Source organism: Castor canadensis, chromosome 9, assembly GCF_047511655.1.
Source record: "Castor canadensis chromosome 9, mCasCan1.hap1v2, whole genome shotgun sequence".
NCBI lineage: Eukaryota > Metazoa > Chordata > Mammalia > Rodentia > Castoridae > Castor > Castor canadensis.
Window position 1 is genome coordinate 106,561,467 of NC_133394.1, and position 26,527 is coordinate 106,587,993.

At 33.6% G+C, this 26,527-nt stretch overlaps 1 protein-coding gene across 43 annotated transcripts in view; it reads right to left on the reverse strand.

Annotated features, from left to right (window-relative positions):
- The window catches only part of Adgrl3 (adhesion G protein-coupled receptor L3), a 1,316,738-nt gene that overhangs the window by 882,373 nt on the left and 407,838 nt on the right, over nucleotides 1–26,527 (reverse strand). For all 43 annotated transcript variants that reach the window (XM_074042162.1, XM_074042151.1, XM_074042155.1 and 40 more), the window contains one exon: nucleotides 5,868–5,977. In XM_074042162.1, the coding sequence (XP_073898263.1) occupies nucleotides 5,868–5,977 (110 nt within the window). The remainder of the gene's footprint in view (nucleotides 1–5,867; nucleotides 5,978–26,527) is intronic.

Genomic DNA, 26,527 nt, shown 5'->3' on the forward strand with positions numbered 1-26,527 from the left:
TTGGATCAGTGTTCTTTGCACATTGCTAATATGGAATGCTTAATTGCTTTGATGAACTAACAATACTGTAACTTGAGGGACCTTGAGACCCATCTGACTGAACTGGAGGACAGAATCTTTACCTTAATTTTTTACCCCCAGTACGTGTTATGTATTAGGAACTCAAGAGAGGACGACTGAAGAAGATAAAAGAGCAGGGACTCCCAAGCAAGTGGTATAATCTAGTTGAGAATATTTCTCATGCACATATGAAGCAGCTTCACAAAGTAGAAAGAAAAAAAAAAAAACAAAAACAAAAACCTCTACAGGTTTATAGAAAAAACCAAAGACAGATTTAGAATTAGTGTATCTAAAAAAATATACTCTACCTATATTTTCTATAACTATGTTTTCTAAACTGATGACAGCAATTTTTAAGGGTATCTAATATTTTTGGCATATAAGCAAAGTTTAGCTATTAATAAATTATTGATTTATTTGCAAAAGCTTTAAGGATTATTGTTAGGTACAAGATACTATAGATACAGGAAGAAACTACAGTAAGAAACTTTGGGAAAGAAAGAAACTACAGTAAGGGAGAGAAAGGATGGGAAAGGACAAATTCTGTTGCTGTTTTTATAGAGTTCATTCTAAAAAGTTAATTTATGTAACTGACACTCTCAGTGGGAATAATATTTAAACAAGATGGTACTTGCTATATCATAAGCATGCATATGGAAGAATAATATAATATGAAAAAAATGCTTGCTCGTAGATTCCCTGAGGAACCAAACAATTAGAGAAACTAAAATTCATGTGATTTTTATTTTTTATACTAGATCTTTCCTTTGAATTATTAAGGTATTGCAGATTATAATTTTTTACATTCATTCTTTTAACAATAAGCATAGTTATTCTGGAGTATCCATTTGTCTAATTTTTTTTTTCAATCATTCAGTGCATATTTATTGAATGTCTCTTGCATGTCAGGCAGGCACTGAGGCACTGGATATTAAAATATGTTGGTATTTCTATCTTTTTAAAAATTAAAATATCAATTAATTTCAGTAGTGAGTTTAAAAATATGCTATTACTTATTAACATAATAGGAATCAAGTATATGCATATAAAAATATGCATGGATTTGAACATTAGTTTCAAAGTGTACTTAATTACTTAAACTTAAATGCTTAAAGACAAAGTTTTAATCTAAAAGTGTAATGAATTTTCTTATTGCAAAAAAGACAAAACTCAAAATGTATGTAATCATTTGTAAATATTAATTCTCTAGTAATAGTCACTTCTCATGTTCTTTTGTAAATCACCAGTGTAACTATTAAGATAGCTAATGTGAATAGTGAGAAAGTCTTAAGTGCTATAAGACTGGCTTAATCAAACACTCATTTCTGGGAGCTCTCCAAATTGTGTACTCCCCCCCCTCAATTTCTTAAGAAAATTCACCATGAGAGAAGGTTGAATAAGTAATATGTGCTTTGTGTTTTGGAAAGGAAGAGACAAAGAACTGAAGAGAACAGCCAGACTGTGAGGGGCATAATGTGTGTGAAATTGTATGCCTTGAAAGAAACACTGTCTGTCAGCAGGATACAAAGTAAAGATTCTTTGCTCAGAATAGTCTAAGTAGGTGGTGGTTGGTTGTTTTATTGTTTTCTCTCAACACAAATCTCTGTAACCTGACTAAATGAAGGCAGCAGTTCTTGAAGATGCTATAATTTCAATCTCAAATCAGGTCAGAAGTGATGGGGGTGGGAGAAGAGGATGGAAGAACAATGATGTGGTGTTGGTAAGTGGTGAGGTTTAACCTCTTGAATATTTGGGTCATTTCCTGGGAAGAAAATATCCACTAAGGAAGAAAATCAAACCTCAAAAGAAAACACAGAGGCTATAAAAGTCACAATGGAACTAAGGCATGACAAGAACAGAGACAAGTATTGATTCATCTGTACTAAATTTTATTAGAAATGGAGTATCTGTGAACAGTCAAGAAAATAAGAACAGAAGTAAGAAGACTTAGACAATGTTAAATACAGCTTTAGTGATTCTGAAAAAATGAGTACAAGACACTCAAAGAAGTCTATCTAGATTGCCTTCATTTGCAATCACTAATTTATTTTCTTTTTGCCAACATGTTCCAAAAGAAAACCATATCGTTTGATTCATTCAAGGTAAGCTTTTTTCTAAAATTGTCATTGTTCAATTATGTAGCCATTTACTGATTCCTAAAATTCTGTGCAAAAATTATTAAAAGTTGGGCTGATGACATAGCTCAGTGGTATAGCACTCACCTAGTATGTGCAAGGAACAGGGTTTAATCCCCAGCATTGTGAAACTTCCTTGAATATTTTGCTTCTTTCATACAAGACAAAGAACTTTGTTGAATTTTTATCCATATTACCTCTAATATGCTTCATTATTATAGACATATTTTCCTAACTTTTTTTGCTTCTTTGCATTTTCCCACAAAAATAATATTGCCTTAAAAATCAATATTGCTAAGGAAACACATACAGAATGTGTATAGAGAAAGAAATATCGATAGTATTTGTACATATCATTAAGGAAATATTTAAAAACACCAAATACACTTAAGTGTCACTTAACAGTGGTGATATGTCCTGAGAAATGTCTCAAGTGATTTTGTCACTATGCAAACATCAAAATGGGAAACTGTACAAACCTAGGAGGTATCACCTATGACACCTTTATATGGCATCATTTATTACTGCTGGGATATAAACCTGTAGCATGCTTCTTTACTGAACACTGTATGTAACTGAAACAAAACAATAGCATTTGTATATGAAAACACTGAAAAGGTACAGTAGAGGCACTAGACAGGAGAAATTTTTCAGTCCCACACTGATCTTCCAAGACCACAGCCATACATGTGATCTGTCATTCATCAAGACATCATTATGCCATCGTTATGACTGCGCTATATATTCTATGGTTTGTGGTCTTAAGATCCAAACTGGAAATGGATATTACTCTTGAAAAACAAGCATAATAATATTATTGGGTTCATTTATTTAATAGTTGAATGAAAAAAATTTCAAATACAAATAATTTCTAAATCTGGAGTATGCATATTAATGCAGTAGGAGTCTCTTAGCAAGAATCAAAAAGAACTCACAAAGTACAGGAATTTCATTAATACAGATAATTAAAAATGACCTCCTAATTTACTACTTAGATAAGAGGCTGATTGTAAGTTGTAGGCAGCATTTTAATGGCATAGCCAGTTTAAGCTGTAAAACTTCATGAAGTGTTTGAAAAAACAAATGTTTTCACTGATTCAGCTGCTGTAAATAAAGGCACACAAACTTCTTAATCAATATCTAAAAGACCTGGACTCTTGAAGCACTTGCGTTCACCACATCCCACTGCCATACTGATGGAGATTATGAAGTTAAATACTGAACAAGATTAAAATAACTTATGAAAATATGGGGAGAGAAACAGCTAGTCCTTAAGAGCAAAGAATGGAAGCAGATGAAAACCTTGGTTCTGCCATCCTCTAGAGTCTATATTCTACATGGTACCTGTGTCAACCTGCCAAAACTTCAGATTCTTTTTCAGTAAAGCAGTGATATTCACACCTGCCAGGGTATTAGGAACTGAAGAAACTAGTGAGTGTGAACATTTTAATCAGTGGAGTAAACAGCATGAAATGCCAGTCAATTACAAGGCTTTTAAGTAAGGGAATCTTTTCAACACTGGAGAACTCATGCATTTTATGCTTAAGGAACAGAAAAATAGTGGGAGATTGATCTAAATCAAGAGTTATTACTAGATCAGAGAAAATCAGCAGAGTGAGATCTAGAAAATTATAATAGTTTAGTTGGACTAAGGAGCCCAGCCTTTTTGGTAAGGAATCATGCTACTTGACCTCTGTTTGTCTTTCTACTAAACAATCCAACTTGTCAATGAGTCATGATTGTTTTACATTTTCTTTTGTATTATTTTTAAACCATTTTAACTTAAATGAATCCCAATTCCGCAATGCACTTTTAACTGAAACATACTGAACATAATTTAAACAAACATGATCAAGCTATGTTATTAATTAAACCAATGTATAAAGTAGCTAATGGGTATATCTAAATTTATAACTCTTATTTAATGGAACTATCAGTAAAAATTTTAATAATATAAGGAACAAACTCTAAGGCAGTCAGTAAAGTTTCAGGATTATCAGAAACCTCCAAATATAGGATCTTAAGGAATCCATTTGCCCATCTCTGAAAATTTATGAAAAAGAAAATATGTAGTATACTATGATATTTTTATGCAAAAGTGTATGAGCAAGTGAATTAAGTGGATGGTATTTCAAAACAAATTTGGCAGAGCATTTTGGAATAGTGATCCTCAAAATTGAAGAGGCAGTTGTGAAGTTTTTTACTTTTTGAAAATTATGATAAAATCTATAACTGGACATTTTATTTCCACTTTCATGTTTCAAAATATGAAAACCAAAGTAGAAAGTAAGTTTTCTAAAACTACCTTTAAAAGTGAAGTCTACTTTATTGTATATTTTTATAAAATGCCATTCTAAAACAGGATTCTATATATTCCACAAAGACATTATTATGCAACCCAGGAATAATTGTCCAAATGCCAGGATGGCCTGTGAATTTTATTTCTTGAAGATATCAGTAGTGAACAGTAAATTGTTAGTATGGGCTTTATATTTTTCTTAGAAGAGCCTGTAGAAATAACAACGTAAGAAAGATAATATAATTGAGATTTCAATAAAACCTACACACTTAAATTTTTCAAAATAAAGACCAGTATATGAAACTTTACTACATAAACTTTCACAACCAATCACACTATAAGGCAAAACATGAAATTTTCTTTTGATTGCTTTCAATATTATTCTTAAATTTCAATTATTTTTTCTTGGCCAAATTTCTCTCTATTTTTGAAGTCTGCAACGCTTCCAGGTCATGAGTAATGTGCATGAATGAGGCAAAATTCAGAACTATCTCTTGGCACATGAAACCTGTTGATCCCCAGATAGTCCGCTCCTTCTGAGACATCAGAGGAAGCTGAAACCTGGGATTTGCTTATGATCCCAGGGGTTTCTATCTGTGGGATGAGCTGAATATCTAATACAAGAATATAGGATTTCCTGAGTGATTTTCACTAAGAAATCCCATGAATAATTAACTAGCTAGATCAAAAAACCTTTTTTTTTTTTTTGAGATGGTGAGTCTCCCTTTGGTAGAAAAGTCAGAAAATGCTCCATTTTAGATTACTTGATTCTTCATTATTCCTGAAGAAAAAAATACATCACTGGCCTATATTATCTGATATAAAGGTTGCAAAGACAAACTTCTGGGGATTTAAAAAACATACTCTGAAGAGTTCTTTAGCTCACATAAGCTTTGTATTTTCTTACCAGTCTGTTCCCTCTGGATGAATAAATTTCTGATTCTCAAAAGGCTGACAGCACATGAAACTTGGATATAATTGCTCCAATCACATTCAAATGTCACATTCAACATCAATGCTATTATATGTACAAGTGTAAAATTTCCTATTTGCTTACACCTGGAGGGATGCAGGATTGCACATCTCCTTAACCTTTTTTGTAAATATTTAGTTTTTGAATTAAGAAAAGAGTCTTAAAATAGGTATTCATGTATAAAATGTATCCCCAAACTTAAATGCTGTTGGGACATGCATGCAGTATGTAATGTTGCCAATGGTGGGGAGGGTGTATGATCCTCAGAATTAAAATTCATTCCTCATTTTTGGATTTATGTGATTACTTTTATGGTTTTCTCAGAGCATATTTTGTCAATGCATGCAAAGCAGAGCTAAATATCTTTTTTCTTATAAGAAAAGTACATGAATATACATACTGTAAGGGACACATTCATACTGCACTTCAAGGTATTTGTAGGTTCCTGGACACGGGTCTGGAAAAACATCAGGACCTGCCACCACTGCACACTGGGTTCTGTTATTGCATCTGAAATTAAAAGAAAAGAGATGAAGAAAAACTAAGTTTATTGCAATGTTAAATTATTATTTACATCAACACTTTGTTTCCAGTTATATGGATTTAAACAAGATTTTGGTTGACTTAGCGATTTAGACTCATTAAAGAAACATCTGTCATGAACTTTTAAAAACTAGACATAAAAATAAATCTACTCAAGCCATCATCAAAAACACCCCCAACAACATGTGTTGGCGAGAATGTGGGGAAAAAGGAACCCTCATACACTGCTAATGGGAATGCAATCCCACTCCTGTGGATATACCCAAAGGATTGCGACACAGGTTACTCCAAAGGCACCTGCACACCCATGTTTATTGCAGAGCTATTCACAATAGCCAAGTTATGGAAACAACTAAGATGCCCCACTACTGATGAATGGATCAAGAAAATGTGGTATTTATACACAATGGAATTTTACTCAGCCACGAAGAAGAATAAAGTCTTATCATTTGCAAGTAAAGGGATGGAACTGGAGAACACCATTCTGAGCAAGGTTAAGCAGACTCAGAAGACCAAAAATCATATGTTCTCCCTCATATGCGGACTTTACATCTAGGGCAAATACAGCAATGTTGTAGGACTTGGGTTACATGACAAAAGGAGAACATATGCAGGAGGTGTGGAGTTAGATAGAAAACCCAAAACATGAGAGCATTTTATGTCCCCACTCCAGAGGAATTAATACAAAAACCTTAAAGTGATAGAGGTCAACATGAGAAGGGGATCAGGAACCAATGTAAAGATCAGTTAGAGAGGAGGAGGAGGAAGTGGAGGAGGAGGAGGAGGAGGAGGAGTTGTAACACATTTGTATAACAAAGCAATGCTAAGAATCTCTCTGTATAGCTGTCCTTATCTCAACTAGCAAAAATGCTATGTCTTTCTTATTATTGCTTATTTCTACTCTTCAATGGAACTGGAGAAAAGCACAGAACAGGTTCTGCCTGGAAGGGGGGTGGGGAGGATTTGGTTAAATACAGTATGATTTTGGAGTAGAAGTTAAGTATTACTGAAGCAAAAAAACCTGGTTCATAAGGTATTATCAAAGAGAAGATGGGTAAGAAGGATTATTTGACAGGAAAGACACACTCCCATTTCAAACAACATACTGAAGAAACTATAACTACAATTTCACTAGACAAGTGGAAAAAATTTCCTGATTATAATGACATTCTTTTTTTATATTATTTTATTTTACTGTATTGTGCTGGGTAGGAATACACTGTGGCATTTGCCAAGGTTCTTGCAATATATCAAATACATCATACATGAATTCGCCCCTCCACCATTCTCCTTTATCCTCCTTTCTCCCCATTTGAGAGATAGTTTACATTCATGTGTACACAGTATTTGCACCATATTCACTTTCTTACACCCTCTCCTCACCTCTTCCCACTCCCAGTGACATTCATTTTAAGGCAATAAAATGCAATTGAAAAACTTTTCCTAAAACTCAGTAAAAACTTAATATTTAAATATAAAAATGAATATTTTAATGTACTTTATAATGCTACTTATATAAATTAATATAATATTTTTAACTACATAAGAAAAAACATTTTCAAGAATTGGGTCTCATGTTCCTTATGTTCAGCCAGATATTGACACCATCCCCACAGATTATAGCTTAAAAATGTCAATATCCTATAATTTAAAATAATATCGTCAAAGGTCTAAAGAAGATTATAAAATACCACTATGAAACAAAAAGACAAACTTAAGCATTTTTGTGATATTTGGATTAAACATATTTGGTCTAATTATTTTTTGGGGAAATGCATGTAATAAAATTAATTCTTGTTTGATAAGGATACTCAGTTCTCAGTGGCCTTTTTGCTGTTAAATTTTGTTCAGAAACATTCTAAGTTCACAAAATTATCCATAGTAGATTTTTCTGTAGGACAATAGTGGTTTATCCTACTCATATTATTGGGATGAAACGTACACTTAATGGAAAGGTGGCTATCTCTCACATTCACTGCACACAGGCAGCTTGAGGTTTAATTGTACTCACACCTCTTAAAAATGGCAGTAAAGAAAATCCATTTGAAAAAGATATCTCAAATTAAAATTTAAAATTTTTAAAATTATATTATTATTGTACCAGGGGTACATTGTGACATTTACAAACGTGTTCTCAATATATCTTCGTTAAATTTATCCCTTCTATCATACTCCTTTAGCCCCTCTGTCCCCATTCTTAGAACAGTTTCAACAGATCTCATTTTTCCATTTTCATACATGGGTACATACTATTTCCACCATATTCACCCTCCTACACCCTTCCCTTGTATCTTCCCCCTTCTGTGGGTACCAACCCCTCTAGACAGGACCTGATTTACACTCCTGTTCTCCATGTTTGAGAAAAAAAAGACATATTTGTGTGTTTAAGATATCTATAGAATGTTTCATTATGACATTTCCAGGTATATTTGTATTGCGTTCCAAATTGGTTCATCTTCTCTATTTTTCTCCTTTCTACCTTAGTCCTCTTCATATTATGAGTTCAAAAGGCTTAAAAATTCTATATTCATTGTCACATAGAAAGCACATCACCCATATTCACCTTCTTAACTTGCTTCTTTTGCCATCTTCACAGACTTGCTTTTCATTCTTGTCATTCATTGTTTAGGTGTCTGTTCCTTAGTCAGTGAGATTTTTGCCTACATATGCATTCTGCTTAACGAACTTTAAAAATGAATCATTTGTCACCATTGTGAGATATAAGTATCTTACTTATTGCTAATCAAAGATGAGCCAAAATGCTTTCTAATTAATGAGATGGTATAAGTGAAGTCAGATATAAACAAAAAAATGACAATAATATATTTACAGTCATCAATATCATTTTTGTACAACAAACAGCACTATATTATAACATCCACTTTTCAAAAGAAATTAGTATTCTATAACTAATTTCTATAATGAAATGCTCTTAAAAATCAGAGGGAAAAGTCAGATTCAATCTGAATTTTTTTGATGTAAGGTGCATTATAATCATTACGATATTGATGGTGTAAAGACTAGCTAAATCTTGCAAACAAGATTTAAAGATTCTGTCCCTTCTTAGTTTTTTTTCTAATGCTTGTTATTGTGAATCAAATGAAATTAACTTCAATATTTAATCAAAGATTTTTTGAACAATTCATCCACAAAGAAGACTTTTATAGTTATTTCAAAATTTTCAAAAGTTAAGTCATTCTAATATAATACAGATGAAAAGAGGAAAATAAAATAATCTGATGTTCTCATGGGCTTTAAGCTCAGATGTTTCATTATTTACTTTTAATATAAATATAAATTAAAAATGATTTTCAGTATCCTTCATGACTTATATTAAAGATATTTTTAAACCCACAGTAAAGTAAGAGAAAAAGGGTGCAATAATATAGCCAAACACAACCTAATCCACTAATACAGAGAAAAACATTATAGTCTTATAAAAGTACTGAAGGATTGTTTACAATGATAAAATTTTCAGTATTTTTTTCATTAGAAACTTAAGTGAAAACAATCTCCATGCCAGCATGGAGTCAGTGTCATTAGAGTGTGACACTGACAAATATTAGATTCTGAGAAAGTCCTCTTGAAATTTCAATTTTCACAAACAAAGCAATGGGGCCAATTCTTTTATTACTATACAGAGTTGATGGGCTTAGAATGAAAGTTCACTAGGAGAAAAATAGTATGTATCCTACATATGCAAAAGGCAAACTTTTGTTGTTTTTATCAACATTATTATCATTAATATTGGTAATTTTTTCAGGATGGGTTAATAACACTTCATTACAGAAAAAAATGCATACATGTGAGAGAAGCAGTGACCCACTAAAAAATAAAAAGCACATAAACTCTTGGATGTAGAGTAGAAACCAGAGAAAACAGATTAACATTAAATCCAAATGAACAAATAAACAAAACTCTCCAACTACAAGACATGCCTGGGGGTGGAGAAGCAGCTCACTGGTAGAACTTTTTTTTGCCAAGCTGTGTGAAGACTTGGGCTTGGTCCCTAACACCACCAAGAATAAATTTAAAAAAATAAGAAGTCAAGTTATTTTTGTATGTAAACTACTTTCCTTTAAATATCATGGGACAAATCTGAGATTTATAGTAAAAATGCCCTTGATCTGATAGTGTTTCAAACTTAGAAAGCATATATCCAATTTGTCCTTCAGTTTTTTCATTTGAGTTGATTTTATTTTTCCAGATTTATCAACTAATAAAAATGTACACATTTAGGGTATACAATGTGATGTTTTATTGTATACATACAGACTGTGAAATTATTATGACAATCAAGCTAATTAACATATCCATTATGTTGGAGTTCTTTTTTACTTTCTTAACAAATTTCAGGTATACATTACATTAACTGGCCACCATTCTGCACACTAGACTTCCAGAACATACTCAACCTGCATCACTGAAACTGTATACTCTTTGAGGAGCATCTCCCCATTTCCTCCATTCCCCAGCCACTGGCAACTTCCATTCTAACCTCTGCTCCACTAGGATTTACTTCCATATGTTCCACATAGAAGAAAGATCATAAAATATTTGTCTTTTTGCCTGATTCCTTTCATTTACCATAATGTCCTCCAGATTTACCCATGTTGTCATAAATGACAAGGTTTTCTTCTTTCATAAGTCTTGATAATAATCCATTGTGTTTGTGTGTCCATTCATCTACTGATAGACACTCAAGTTAATTCCCTATCTTGGCTATTTTGAATAATGCTGCAATAGACATGAGAGTACAGATAATCTCTTTACAATGTTTATTTTATTTCTTTGGATATATGTAGACAAGTGGATCAGATTCATACTGTTTTCCATAATGGTGGTACCAATTTACATTCCCACCAACAATGTACAGGAGTTCCCTTTCCTCCACATCTTTGCCAACACTTATCTGGTGTCTTTTTGATCATAGTCATCCTTGACAAGTATGAGATGAAACATCCTTGTCATCTTGGTTCACTTTACGTTGATGATTAAGTTGACCATATTTTCATATACCTGTTAGCCATTTGTTTGTCATCTTTGAAGAGATACTTTTCAGGTCCTTTACCAATTTTTAAAATTGGATTGTTTGTTTTCTTTCTATTGAGTTGTTTAATTTCTGTATATATTTGGGATATGAACCCTAAACAGATAACATAGAACAGTGGAACAGAATGCAAAGCCCAGCAATATATCTGCATGTTCATGGTTAATTAATCTTTAGTAAAGGTACTGTGAACATTTGATGGAGAAAGTACAGTCTCTTCAATAAATGGTGCTGGAAAAACTAGGATCCACATGCAGGTGAATGAAATCAGTCTTCTCTCACACTGTATGTAAAGATCAACTCAAAATGGATTAGACTTAAAATAGAAAACATAAAAATGTAAAACAACTAGAAGAAAACATAGAAAAATGAGTTTTTGGACTTTGCCACAAAAGTAGAGGCACTAAAAGTAAAAATAGCAGGTGGGATTGCCTTTGCTTAGCAAGAATAATTACTCAGCGAATATACAATTTACAGCATGGAGGAAAATATTTGCAAACTTACTTGCTACTTTTTTTTTTAATAAGAATAACTCCAATTTATTTTGATGACTTGAATTCTTGGGCTTCAGCCTCATCAATCAGAGAACTCAGTGCCTTTTCTTTCCTTGTAGCCGTAAGACTACATTTTGCCACTATTACCTAGTACTATTTGCCACTTCTTTCAAAGATGAATAGTACTAACCTCACTTTCCCAGAGGAAATATGAGTGGAGGTATTAAATGCTTTTAGATGCTCAGTATCAGAAAACAGTCACTGGATTCCACAGCATGAGCTGAAAACCATGATACAGCTATCTTGTTAGAGAAGGAGTCATATATTTCACTGTCACTCTAGACCCTGATTTTGTTCAACCCTGGCATCGTCTCAGGAATCTAATGAGGTAAAGACCAGTGGTGAAATATCTGTGTGGCCCAAGGTTCATCAAGTCACGGTGTGGGTCAGGAATTCTGAAAGGTGCTGAATTCAAATTAGCACTGTATAATCAGGTCTTTCAACAGAACTTGGCATGCAACAATCACAAATATCAATTTCTGGGCATAAAACAGAAGGAGTGATAGGATAAATGTTCCCAAAAGAAATAAAGTATGAAATTTCGATCAACCCATATGCAAAGCTCCACTTACATATAATTCCATCTATTGCTAAGTTTATTTAACAGATATTAGTTGATGTGATGAATTCTATTAGTTATTAGCACTAATTTTAAAGCAATGTAGCTTTATTTGAAAATGTTACATTCCTTAATTATAGGGTTAGTGACAGAATACAAAATCATTTGTTGCTAATCTGTTCATTCTAACAAAGTTTACAGGAGTATGGGGTCCAAATCACTGAAGTGTTATAATGAGGGGCTGGGGATTTAACTCAGAAGGAAAGTGCTTGCCCAGCAAGTGCAAGGTCCTGGCTTTGATTCCTACCACTGGGTGAGGGGGACCTGTTATATGGAAATGTCATGTCTTGGTAAGATTTTTTTCTATTTGCCACAACATAGTGTAGCCTACAGTAAACATGATATTGCTCAGGTTATGTGCATATCAACTATCCAAAAAAACTTAATATTACATATAAAATTATAGTCTCTTCTTTACTGATAAATTCAACAAAATCGTACTCCTTCTATTCCATTATCCAGATTTTAAAAATAGCAGTTATTTTTTTGGTCTCATTTAATTACATTATACTTACAGATAAGGCAAATAAAAATAAAGTATGGGATATTCTGAGTGTTGGTAGATGGAGAGAATGGCCCAAGGACATGCGTGGATTTGAAAATAGTCAAAATAGCAATGCAAGGAGGAGCAGTAAGAGCTCCCAGTCTTTTTTTTTCTTTTTTTTTCTTTTTCAGTGCTGGGGATTGAACCCAGGGCCTTGCACATGATAGGCAGATGCTCTACCACTAGCTATACCCTAAGCCCTAAAATTTCTCATTAGATAAGTGATAGATCGATGATGATGATGATAGATGATAGATAGATAGATAAATAGCTGGTATTGGTTGATTTCCCATCTGCAATGACCTAACATGGTACCATTAAAATAATTTTAAGTAAAATATTCTTGCATTTCTGTACTGAAAATGTAACCAACAGGGATCCTCCATTAATAAACCTTTTAATCACATATTCCTCTTTCACTCTAAAGTCAGTATGTACAAAAAAAAGGCTATTTGCAGGAGTGTGTAGGAAGTTTTCTTATGATACCTCACTCATATAAATGTATAGGACTTTACTGAAGAACACTTTTTTTTTTAATGACAGGATATAGCAGTGTGAAAAAATAAAGGAGACTTGTGAGTCTTTTTGTTAACAAATAATGGCTACCAGTTTACATTAGCACTCACTAAATGACAACCATACAAAAAGCATGTGATAAAACAAGCACAACCAAGTAATATGCCTAAGGAGCTCCTATCACCTAGCATATAACAACTCAAGTGTTTTAATAATATGAGAACAAGGCATTATTTTCTAGGAGAAAAATGTTTAAAAATATCTTGTAATGAAAAAAAGAAAAAGACTCCATCATAGTATAATGTTTAAAATCTCAAAATCATTTAGGGGTTTCAGTTGTCAGGTGGAAATGTAGCAATAAAAGAAATCATAAATAAATGTATGGGTGTCTACAGCAATTTGCTCAATGTCAATCAATAGAGCAATTCCCTTTTCCTTCAAGATAGTTGGTTCCTTGTTTTCCACTGACTGTCATCCTGAGACCTGCTGATACAGCATTCATTTGAGATTTAGAAGACCGGAAAGGGAAGACAACTATATGATAATGTGTACATCATAAATGGATCGTCTGGATCATCTATATTTCAAGTGATAACGGACCCCTATGGACAGAGATGAACAAATTAATCCCCCATTGTTAAAAATTCACCCCTTCTTACAATACAGCTATACATGCAGTGTTCATAAAACTCATAAATCAATTTGCTGATGTTTTCCACTTAGAATTTTAAAAGAGTTAAAAAATAATACAGCCACTTGTTTAGTATTTTTATTTTTGAGCAATTTGATTCTGAAAAGTTAACTACTACAGAGTCTTCTAGAGGAAACAGTGCTGATGTATGTGAATGAAGTTCTGTGATTCACAATGTGATTCTGCCATCCCAATTCCTTCATTTTCTATATTCTTTTATTTGCTATTTCACAAACATGTCTTTACATTAGAGAAACACAATTTGACAAAAGCAAGTGAAAACATGAACAAAGTGGCAAGGAATATAGAAACTCAGTATTGTGCTATGCTTTTGTGGTTGCTTTCATTGTTTCTACATCAAATTATCACAAATTAAGAGCAAATTATTAATTTGCTTGCTACAACAAGCAAATTTATTCTCTCACATTTTTGGAGGTCCGAGTTCCAAACTGAACCATATAGGGCTCCAATCAATATGCTATATTGATTCCATATGGAAGATGTTGGAAGGAACTCTTCCCTTTTTTCTAGACTCTAGAGGCTCTCTCTTGGTTTAGGACCCCATATCACAACACCTTCGCCTCCCTACTTCTGAAGTCACATCTGATTTTTTTTTTCCTTGAGACAGAGTCACTGTGTAGCCCAGGCTGGCCTAAAACCTAGAATTTCTTGCCTCAGTCTCTGGAATGATTGCAGGCATGATCCACCACACAGGGATTGTCCTACACCTTTTAAAAGGACCTTTGTGATTACATTTAGGGCCTACCTGAATAATCCAGAATAATCTGTTCTTCTCAAGATCCATAACTTTATCACTTATCAGCATTCAGAGCTGGGCTGTGGCTCAAGTGGTAGAGTGCATGTCTATGTAATGAGAGGCTGTGGGTTAAATCACCAATCATGAGGAATGGGGCGAAAGTCCCTTTAGCCACATAAGGTAACATTCACAAGTTACAGATATTAGAATGTCGATATTGTTGGGAGTGCCACTATTTAGCCCACTACAAATACTTAGGTAAAAAAGCATATTGCAAACAGTCTTCTGGGGTGATCTCCTTGAAATCCCAGTTATTAATATATATATTAATATTAATTGCAAGTGGGTGTAGTGGTACATGACTATAATCCCAGCTACTCCAAAGGCAGAGGCAGGAGGATCACAAGTTTGAAGCTAGCCTGCTTTACATAGCAAGACCCTATCTCAAAAATAAAATAAAAACAAAAGGACTGGTGGCACAGCTCAAGTGGCAAAGGGCTTGCCTAGCAAGGGCAAGGTCCTGGATTCCACCCCCACTGCCACAAGAGATGTATGTCATTGCATTAGAACATGGCTGAAGTGTTTACTGTCCTCATGGTACACACATATGCCTTAAAAGGATGTGCTGCCCTCCATATTTTTACATATATATGTAGTATATACTCCATATAAAGTCTTCCAGTATAAGCAAAGATTTTGAGTTTAAGTTGGCTAAAAGATATTGTTTATGTGTCTTAGGTTTGGTTACAGTGGAATTATCAGTATACAAAACTTATTCCTGTATGTGGGAAAATGAGCAAGATTTAGTTGACCAGCAAAGACGAAGTCTGAAAATTTAGTGTAATACAAAGACATTATTTCCCTATGGACTAAAATGTTTCTTTAGAAGCAAATTTAAAAATAGAAATTTCTTCAGATTTAATTACCAGAATATGTACCTAAACGTTTTTGAACCCTGAGAACTTATTCCTAGGAATTTCTAAAACTGACTCAATAATATTCTGAAAATACAAAAATGCATTTGATGATGTAGTAATCTTGAATGGAAGTCTGATTCACAAATATTCCACAAATCTCTGGGCAATATTTGATAGAACAAATTATCATAATCATCAGTCACCATCCATACAATATTCATGGAGCCCATTCCAAAAATAAAATGTTACTTATCTCAGATACATGAATACAATTCATAAAAATAAGCAGCCAAAATGAGTGGAAATGAGCTTTAAAATTAACAAATTCACAAACATTGCTTGGAAAAGCATTTCAGTCCTGATTTTGTAATAGTCATTTCTAAGCTGTAATCTTTCAGTAGTTCAGTGCTACAACAATGGTGAGATACAATTATGAGAAAGTTTTTCTTTAAAAATAAATGGAATCGAATTTGTATTAGTTTATTACCATCTACTCTGGCAACATTTGGGAGCAGAACATCCTTTACTTGCATGTATGGTTGACCAAATAGATTGGAGTGTGTGCTTGAATTCATTATTTGAAAGTGTAGCAAATGCAAACACAACTCATTTTCTCCTACATAGGAAAGAGAAATATTTCTGTATAATTTATTATATTTATATATGTTTGTTATATATTTATGTATTTTATATTTATAATGTGTTAATATATAGTTTATATGCATATACTTTTCTTAAGTGAAGACAATGTCCACATCTCTTAAGTTAAGTAGAATATTAATATCTGAATCTGTTTTCTAGGACTACTTCTGTTATTTCTCTCTCTTTTTTTTTTTTAAATCAGAGACTGACTTACCATATTATATTTCAAGAAGTGCTACAAGGCATTTTTTTTATCCTCTGAGCTACAAGAATTCCTTTCTGCATTATTGGGCTAGCATGAGGGATGCCATACTGAATCTTTTAGTTAATACTTTCTTCTTGTCAATATGTGGTATGTCCAAACTACCAATATGGATTAAAAAAACAAACAAACAAGTAGAAACAGAATCATACCTTGAGAATGAGAACTGGAAAGGGAATTTTACTAGTATTGTATACAGAAGAAAGTTAACATTAGTGACTCTTAATGGTAAACCATAAGATAAGCTAGGAAAAATGCAATGGGGGACTACGTCACATTTGCTTTTAATAAAGTATTTAAAAAGAGGAAAAAGAAAATTAGTAACTGTGTACATGTGTGCATGCACTTGGTCTTTATTTAAAAGATTCTAAAGTAGGATTACAATGCAGAGGGAAATAAAGTTTGATATTGAACTCTTTAGAGTCAGAATCTCTAGCTCTGTCTGCATACACAGATTTTTGAATGGCTCATTAAGTTTTTAAATTATGCACATATAATTTTAGACATCTACAAACTTTACAAATATAATATAACAGACATGGTGCCCCCCCATAGCAAACATGAAATAAAGCTCACAAATGCCAGTGATTAAAGACCAATAATTTTCATGGGCCCTTCTCCTCTGACATGTTTTTCCTCTTACTTCTACTGGGATGGTTAAGAATGGTTGTCATATGAAGTCCAATCATGGCCTTAGAGATACCTTTCAATCTTACATCCCAACTGTTTCAGTTTATGGTACCACCAGGAAGCAATAATTGTAAGAGAAATGAGATGCCATTTCTATTTATATGCTTTAGGTGGCAAAGTTAGCAAACACAAATAAAAGTGCTTTAAAAAAAGGATTATATCATTTCATATGTTAAAAATTGGAAGATGGGTTGGTTCCAAGTAGGTTAATTCAATGACTTAACAGAGTCATTCCCACATCTTGAAATCTATGAAATTCTCCTGAATTTTTCTGCATCTCAATATGATTACTACATATCCAGAGTTACCTGAGATGATAATACAAACTACAAAAAATTAAACCTTCCCTTGTGTCTCATTTTAAGAGTAAGGTTGTTCTACACATAAGCCACTAGAAGACTACCCTTCAAAGAACAGTGGCCTAAATGAGCCAGTGCCTAGAAAATGTCAACATGCCTAGCCCTAAAATCGTCACACCAGAGAATGACATCCACAAGACTGATTTTACTTAGTAAAGGATCATCACTTTAGGGCCAGAGGGGCACCCAGCCTCCTCTTAAAGACCTTGACATTTAGAGGAGAGTGAATGAATCAAGGTTTGGTAGTGAGAAGGAAGAGGGTGGAAGTACTAGATGGGCTGCTGGTAGGCAAACAACAATATCTGACACACCATTCTTTCAAGTGCCCTTCTCTATTAAAAAGCACTTGTTCCAGTTCATATATGAATTAATTATGCAACCAGGTCTACCAAGTGTCCAGATGTAAAAGCTTGGTCACCAGGGTGGCAGTTGTTGATATATATATATATATATATATATTTTTTTTTTTTTTTTTTTTTTTTTTGGCTTGAACTCAGGGCCTTACACTTGCTAGGCAGGCACTTTACCATTTTAGCACTTTGCTAGCCCTTTTTTTGTGCTGGGTATTTTTGAGATAAGGTCTTCTTTTTGCATGGGTTAGCCTCAAACCTCAATCCTCCTGATCTCTGCTTCCCAAGTAGCTAGGATTACAGAAATGAACCACAGGAACATAAGTGGTGTTGTGGATCTTTAAGAGTCATTGAGGGAGTGCCCTCAAAGAAGACTGTGGGACCCTGGCTTCAGGCTCTCTCTGTTCCAGGTTGGAATCTGACTGCTCTTCCATATGCTCCTACCCTGATATGCCACCACCATTTCTCTAACCAGAGGTCAAGCCAGGGGCTATCAAATCTTGCACTTTGAACCTCCAAAACCGAGAGTTAAATAAACCTTTTTATAAGTTAGTGACTTCAGTTATTTCATTGAATAGATAAAAAGCTGACTAATACAGAACCTCTTATTTAAGATAGTTTAAAGTTTGTAACACAGTCAACAGAAGTAAAAAAAGAACACAAAACCTGGAACCTGAAATTTTTTTCAGAATTAACAATAATTTTACTTTTAAAGTATATGGTATGAAGCATTTTAGGATGTACAGAATGATTAAATATCTTATAAAATAATTCCTTTTATATTCAGCAACATTTTAAGGCTTCAGTGAAAGAAGAGAAAATCTGGCACTATAATCTGTTTTTAAAAAGAATGAATAATCCTTGAAGAAGTAAATTCAAGTATTTTCTGGTTTGCTATTTTAATAATAAGTAATACCACTCTTGGGGATATACCCAAAAGACTGTGACACAGGTTACTCCAGAGGCACCTGCACACCCATGTTTATTGCGGCACTATTCACAATAGCCAAGTTATGGAAACAGCCAAGATGCCCCACCACTGATGAATGGATTAAGAAAATGTGGTATCTATACACAACGGAATTTTATGCAGCCATGAAGAAGAATGAAATGTTATCATTTGCTGGTAAATGGATGGAATTGAAGAACATCATTCTGAGTGAGGTTAGCCTGGCCCAAAAGACCAAAAATCGTATGTTCTCCCTCATATGTGGACATTAGATCAAGGGCAAACACAACAAGGGGATTGGACTTTGAGCACATGATAAAAGCGAGAGCACACAAGGGAGGGGTGAGGATAGGTAAGACACCTAAAAAATTAGCTAGCATTTGTTGTCCTTAATGCAGAGAAACTAAAGCAGATACCTTAAAAGCAACTGAGGCCAATAGGAAAAGGGGAGCAGGAACTAGAGAAAAGGTTAGATCAAAAACAGAGGAAATTAATGTGAGTCAACTCCCTGTATAGTTATCCTTATCTCAACCAGCAAAAACCCTTGTTCCTTCCTATTATTGCTTATATTCTCTCTACAACAAAATTAGAAATAAGGGCAAAATAGTTTCTGCTGGGTATTGAGGGGGTAGGGGGGAAGAGGGAGGGGGCAGAGTGGGTGGTAAGGGAGGGGGTGGGGGCAGGGGGGAGAAATGAACCAAGCCTTGTATACACATATGAATAATAAAACAATAAAAATAAATAATAAATAATTGGTGTTTCTTCATTGAAAAGAAAAATTAATTAATAAATATTTTAGGGAATGCAATTTGAAGTTTTAAAGAAAACTATCTATTATTAAATGCAAATAAGGTTAAACAATTGTATTCATTTTATTATTCTGCTTTATACTTATGAGACTATAAATATGAAATAAAATATTTATGCCTAATGCACCATTCTAGAAAATTTTATAATGCAATAATCACACAAATCATTACTTCATGTCTCAACCTTGAGAGAAAAAATATTAATATCAACATTAACAGCCATTCTCTTCTTTAAGAATTGTTTCTCTTAGAAGACGAGAGTTCACAAATTTTTCTGAAAACTAAAACCTCACAATAAAAATTGAAATATATTTATGATGTTTAAGATTAGAGGAATGCTCTGATGTCAAGCTTTGGTTTCCAATATTTTTAAGGATACAATTTTCTTTTATTAAAAACATACAATTTTACTGTAGATCTGAGTTTGTATTTACTATTTTTAAATGGATTTATACCATATCATTATGACAGATTTTATTTGAAAACTGTACAAAATCGAAAAAGGAAGTATTTATGCTATGACAATACCTGAAATATAAACTAATTTTGAGGGAAAACAATCCACAGCTGAGAGCTCAGAGATTATTAGTGACATGAAAATGACCAAGAATTAAACTCAGAAGTCTACATATGGACCCACAGTATCATAAGAAACAAAATAAAGTATGAAATCTCTCCAGGCTTTATTTTTGTTGATTTGTGGGTATAATCTGTGATTATTCTGATGCTTAAAAGCAATAAAATAAAGGACAACACAATCTATAACACAGAAGGGTATAGATACTCCATAAATGATGGGTTATAAGTCTATGGTACATAACTAATACTTAAGAATAAAATAATAATAAAGGCTTAAAGAAGGCAAATGATATTTAAAAACTTGTCTCTGGTAAGTTTTTAACTTGGAACTCCAAACAAAATAAAACAATGGGCAATCAAGTGAGGCAGCTACATCTAAGCCTCAAAGAGTTGGACTTTTGGTCAGTTGGAATCAATGCAGAAATGTTACTCAGCAGAAAACAGCCTCTTAGCACTGCAAAATTCACTTTTCTTCCTTCACATTAGATCACTGTCTACAAGAATAATTAATAAACTATGATCTTATATCACTATGTCCTTAGATTTTATTCCTGCACAGCTTAATTCAAATTGTCTTGGTGAACAGAAATAAAAGCAGAAAACCATTTATTTAGCTAGGAATAATTTCCAAACCATTTCTATCTCCAAACACTAACAATATTTTTGACTTCATAGGATACTTTCCTATAGGTAGTAATAATAAAGAAATCTGTTCATTTTCAGAGGTTAAAGGAATGGAATATATGTAGATGTAGTCAGAGAAAGTATGATTAAAGTTACATATGTGCTTTAGATCAAAAGACATTTTCAAAGTAACAATTGTACAAACAAACTACTTTGTCCTTCTACCTTTTACTATACTCATGTGTAAGACAATATGCACTGTAACAGAGCTCTACCTCGCTACATCTGAGGTGAAGTACATTATGATGGAAATGTAAATAATTTATAATTACAGGGTATCATAACTTCAATAGTGGTCTCAATGAGAGACCACATACACAGAAAAGGACATATATAACATCATGCGTTTATGGAAATATCTTTGTACAGAAGCCTGAAATTGAAGATTATATCATCTATAGGATCATATCTGCTTTCTGGTAAAAGAAATTCATTTAAGAGGGTTTCCTGAAGCTCTTCCTCCTCTCTTCCTCACAATATCCAATCAATCTCATAGACTGTGTGTGATCCTCTACATTTACAGTACACCCCACTGTAACCAGCATCTCCGTACTTTTTACTATATTCCCCTCTTTTCTTCAGAATAAAAAACAAACACCCAAGCATGGCATACCAGGCTCTTCATCAGTAATCCCTACTCTCTGATTAAACTGGGTCTCTGGTGGATCTAGAACGGGAAATGCTAAACAGGAATATCTGAAAGTGAATCTGTAGGCTAGAACTTCTTTAATTTTTATTTTATGGATAAACAAGAAGAAATTTAACTTCCCAAAGGCTGTGAAACCAATGTGGACCCTTGGAAAACAACTAAATTCTCTTTGTTCCTGAGTCAAGGTATTCCTACTTCCTTTATCTTTAGTAATGAGAAAATAAAAGGCAGATTATTAGATATTATGTGACATTATCAATCTTTGTGACCTTTTGTTTCACAAGTCCCATTTTCTAAGTAGTGAACAAAGATTTATGAATTTAACCAACAAATATTTAAAGCTTACCAAATGTCCAGTGAGGGGAAGACTAAGGTAGATTAGACATGCCACATGCTGTAAGGAGCTCAAAATCTTTTAGAGGATACAGACACATAAGTGAGTTTTTAATATACAATGGATTAGGTGCTATGTATATATGCATGGTATATATCATATATAATATGTATATATATATATATATGCATGTATATGCATAGGTATCAGAAACCTACATTAGGAAGACAACAAGGGTGTTGATATGTACACATATCTCAGTGCTACAAGCAAGCATCAGGACCCTTCAGCAAGCATAGATTCTCTGCAATACTGTGCTGTAATGTGCCATGGTGACAGACAGTTGCAGTCTGCTGAACTACTCCTGCCTCTTACTCCTCAATGTTTATTGCTCCCCTAAAAGAGATTTAGACGGTAACTTAAATCTCAGATATGAGAAGAAATAACTTGAGGATCCTCTAGTCTTCTAACAGATATGTCTGAAATATTTAGCCCTTTCCACTATAATACACACATGCTTAGTTACTAAAACAAAGAAAGATTTTTAAAATGAATAAGACTCAATTTTTGCTGAAATGTAAATATGAAAAATGGTTTAAGGAATCTGTTAACAATAGTACTAAAAAAAAGACAACTTTTTTCATCGCTTTTGGTATTATGTAGGAAATTTCCATTACATTTTAAGGGATTTAATCTCCAGAAAGAACCATGTGTACATAAGTGGAATACCCATACTGATATTGATTTGAGTTACCATTGATTGGTAATGTATTTTTAAACATATGCAAGCTTAATAAACATTTTTTACATAAGGCAGTGTGTGTGTATATATATATATATATATGGATATGGAGATATGTATATATAGCCACATATATATATGTATATATATCTCCAGTGATCGTAACTCTTGAGGGAGATAAAGTTTGAGTGTGTCACAGAGCTGACAGAGAGTCCCTTGAGGCAGGAAAGAAGGTGGCTGTTTCCTTCTGTAGCATTCCATATAGTCTAATTATAGAGCAATACCTGTATGGGCTTGTGGGAATGACAGAAATCTTGGAGAATGCTAAAAGGGAAGTGTAAGAATGAACAAAAGAAGGGAGGGAAACACATGCTTTTTATTGGTTGCCATAATCCATTTGATAAATAAACATTTTACAAAGAAAAGTCTAAAACATGTAGACATTTGGCAAATGTGTGCAAACTGAAGATGTGTTTGCTGATTTTATGAGGGAAAGACTACTACTAATAGTATACCACTTGGAGATACAGAAGTTTAACAAAGAGAAAAAAGAGTGGAAGATAAAATTAAGCAGTTGAAATGCCCACATGGACATCTGAAATGTGTAAACGGACACAAATAAGTACTCAGCTAGCAACCATGATGGCAAATGCTGGTTGAGGGGGGCAGATGAAGCTAGGATATTCACTGTTTCAACTATCTAAATCCTGCACTGGTTTTCCTTTTTGTCAGTGAAGACCGAGTTTAGGATATTGGATACAATTGCTAGATCTCAAATTGACAAAATTTATAAAATTATAAGGTACAAATACAAATATCCTTTTTTTGATGTACATCTTACCTAGGAACCAAATAATTCATATCTATAGCATTTTTAATATGAAGTTTTAGAATTTAGACTCCAAACTAAATGATATAGGTCCCATAAATATTTACCTTAATCTTCAAAAGCCTTTGAAATTCACTGAATGCAAAAATGAAAAAATGTGTCATAGAATGTGACTTTAATATATTCCACTTCACATTCTTTACTACAAGTTTTCTTTTCAGTTAGTAAATGGTCTCCTATGCCTTTAATTTTACATGGAAAAAATAAACTAATACATCTGTAACAAATGAACTAGCACATCATAGTGCTATTTACTTTTTTTTTTTGAGACAGTCTCCCTATGTGCCCAGATTGACTAGAAGTCTTGATTTTCCTGCACCATCTTCCTAAGTGTTGGGATTACAAGCATGTGTTAGCCTACCCAACTTCCACTTTAAGATTCTGTGTTACACTTATAAGAATTAGCACCTGAAGAGAGCACTAAGAAAAGCATTTCTAAAATTTGTGTCATTGTCTATTGACAGATGAAAGGTATACATCCCTACAATTATAACTGTCCTTTCAGCAATAAAGAAACATTTAATTCTTATTTCAACATCAAAAACAATGCATCAAGAGAGTACACAAGGAACGTATGAGGATAGGAAAGACACCTCAAAACTAGATAGCATTTGTTGCCCTCAACGCAGAGAAACTAAAGCAGATACTTTAAAGCAACTGAGGCCAATAGGAGAAGGGGACCAGGAACTAGAGAAAAGGTTAGTTCAAGAAGAATTAACCTAGAAGATAACACACATGTACAGGAAATGCGAGTGAACTCCCTGTATAGCTATCCTTTTCTCAACTAGCAAAAACCCTTGGTCCTTCCTATTACTGCTTATACTCTCTCTTCAACAAAACTAGAGATAAGGGCAAAATAGTTTCTGCCGAGTAGCAAGGAGATAGGGGGGAAAAGGAGGGGAAGAGGGTAAAGGAGAAGGTAGGGGAAGGGGGGAGAAATGACCCAAACATTGTATGCACATATGAATAAAATAAAAATTAAAAAAAAACATGCATCAAAAAATCACTGGAAGAAAACCAAATACATTGGACTAAGTCTATGATTTAACATTGACAAGGAAGCAGGTATTTTTCTTTCTGATATTAGTGAGTCAGCATATTTAAAAAATATTTATAATCTTAGCAATTCTAGAGAAAATACATCCACTCAAAATTTAAAACTATGATAATATATTTCTTTTATTTAAATTGAATTCCACTTTGCTATGGCTTGGATATAATTTGAGTGACTTCCAAAGGTCAATGTATAAAGTTTGGTTCCCCAGAGTGATAGTATTAGGAGGTGCTCTGCATGTTTAAAGAGTGGGGGTCTAGTGGGAGAACCCTAGATCACTGAGGATGTACCCTTGGGATTGTGGGTCACCAGTCTCTCAGTACCAATTTTCTGGCTCAAAATATGATGCTCACTCTTAACCTGCTCCTGTCACTGTCATCCATACTAGAGGCCCAAACCAATGGGACTACCAAACTTTGTGAACTAAATAAAACATTTCTACTTATGAAATTAGTTGTCTCAGGTATTTAGCTGCAATTATATAAAGCTAGTAATAGAAATTATATATTTAGAATTCCACAATAATAAAAGCAAAATAAATCTTACTTAGGAACTTCACTCATGTGTATGCCCAACTTGCCATTTCATATTGCAATGGATCAGTGTCCAGCATATAAAAATCACTGATGAAATTTTTCAAGCAAGTTTATATTCTAAAAGAAAATCATGGCCTTAGCTGCCTAAGAGAGATTGGTGATATCTGCCTGGGAATTTTTTTTTAAAAGATTGGGAAAAACTGCTGGCGATTGCACAGCTTTGCTTGAAAGGTCAATCAAATAAATCTGGGGGTGCTGAGAGCCAATATGCTCCCCTACAACTGAAGCCCAATGGGTGCAAAAAGACAGATTTCTGATTACATCACTTGATCACCTGGATGAAGAGAAACTTAAAGCTATTTGAACTTGGGACTTTTCATTTAAAATAACAATTTATTTCTCTTCTAAGTTAGCATTTTAAGTTACGGTTGACTTCCTTGCAAAGGAGAGTCCTGCGTAGCTGGGTTTTTTTCCAGCTGGACTCCATTTTTGTCTTGTGCATAAATATATGCGCAGTGGTCAATTCAGGCAACCATAACCTTTACAGCTTAAGCTGTCCTATTTCTCACAGTGCTGCAGGCTAAAAATCCCAGAGGAAAGTCCAGCAGGGTTGATTTCTGAGGAAGACTTTAGTCTGGGATACAGGAAACCTCATTTTTTGTGTGTAGTCACATGATCTTTCGTGTGTGTGTGTGTGTGTGTGTGTGTGTGTCGTGAGAGAAATATCTTTCTCTGTCTCTTATTGAACTCCACCGTATTTATTCTACTTATCTTTTACAAACTTACGACTTCATTTAACCTTAATTACCTCTTCAAAGCCCTATCTCCAAGTATAGTCATATCAGAAGGTTAATGTGTTGATGTATGAATTTGATGGGGGGCAGCTATCTAGTATATAGCTGAATGGGTTTATTTATGTTATCGATGACCTTTCCATTGGATTGTAAACAACATTCTTCATTTTTATATCATTAGTACTTAACCCATTTTTCTGCCCAAAGAAAGTGCTCAGTAACAGAGTAATGTATTGCTTAATCATTCTATTGATAACACTTACATGAAACCTGTTCTTACAGAAAAAAGGTGGCTATAATTATGACAAATATATAAAGTTGAAACTCAGAGGAGCATAAAATAAGAGTCAATATTGAAGAGCTTATTGGTTCTAAACATTTCTCTGCAAGATGATTTGTAAAATATACACTGTAACATGGCTGGTGATACATATATGGTAAATATTTATGTATTTATTTCAGAGGTTAGCATTAATTGTTTTGTTTGGCTTTTGCAGTACTGGGTTTGAATTCAGGGCTTTGCACTTGTTAGTCAGGCATTCTATAG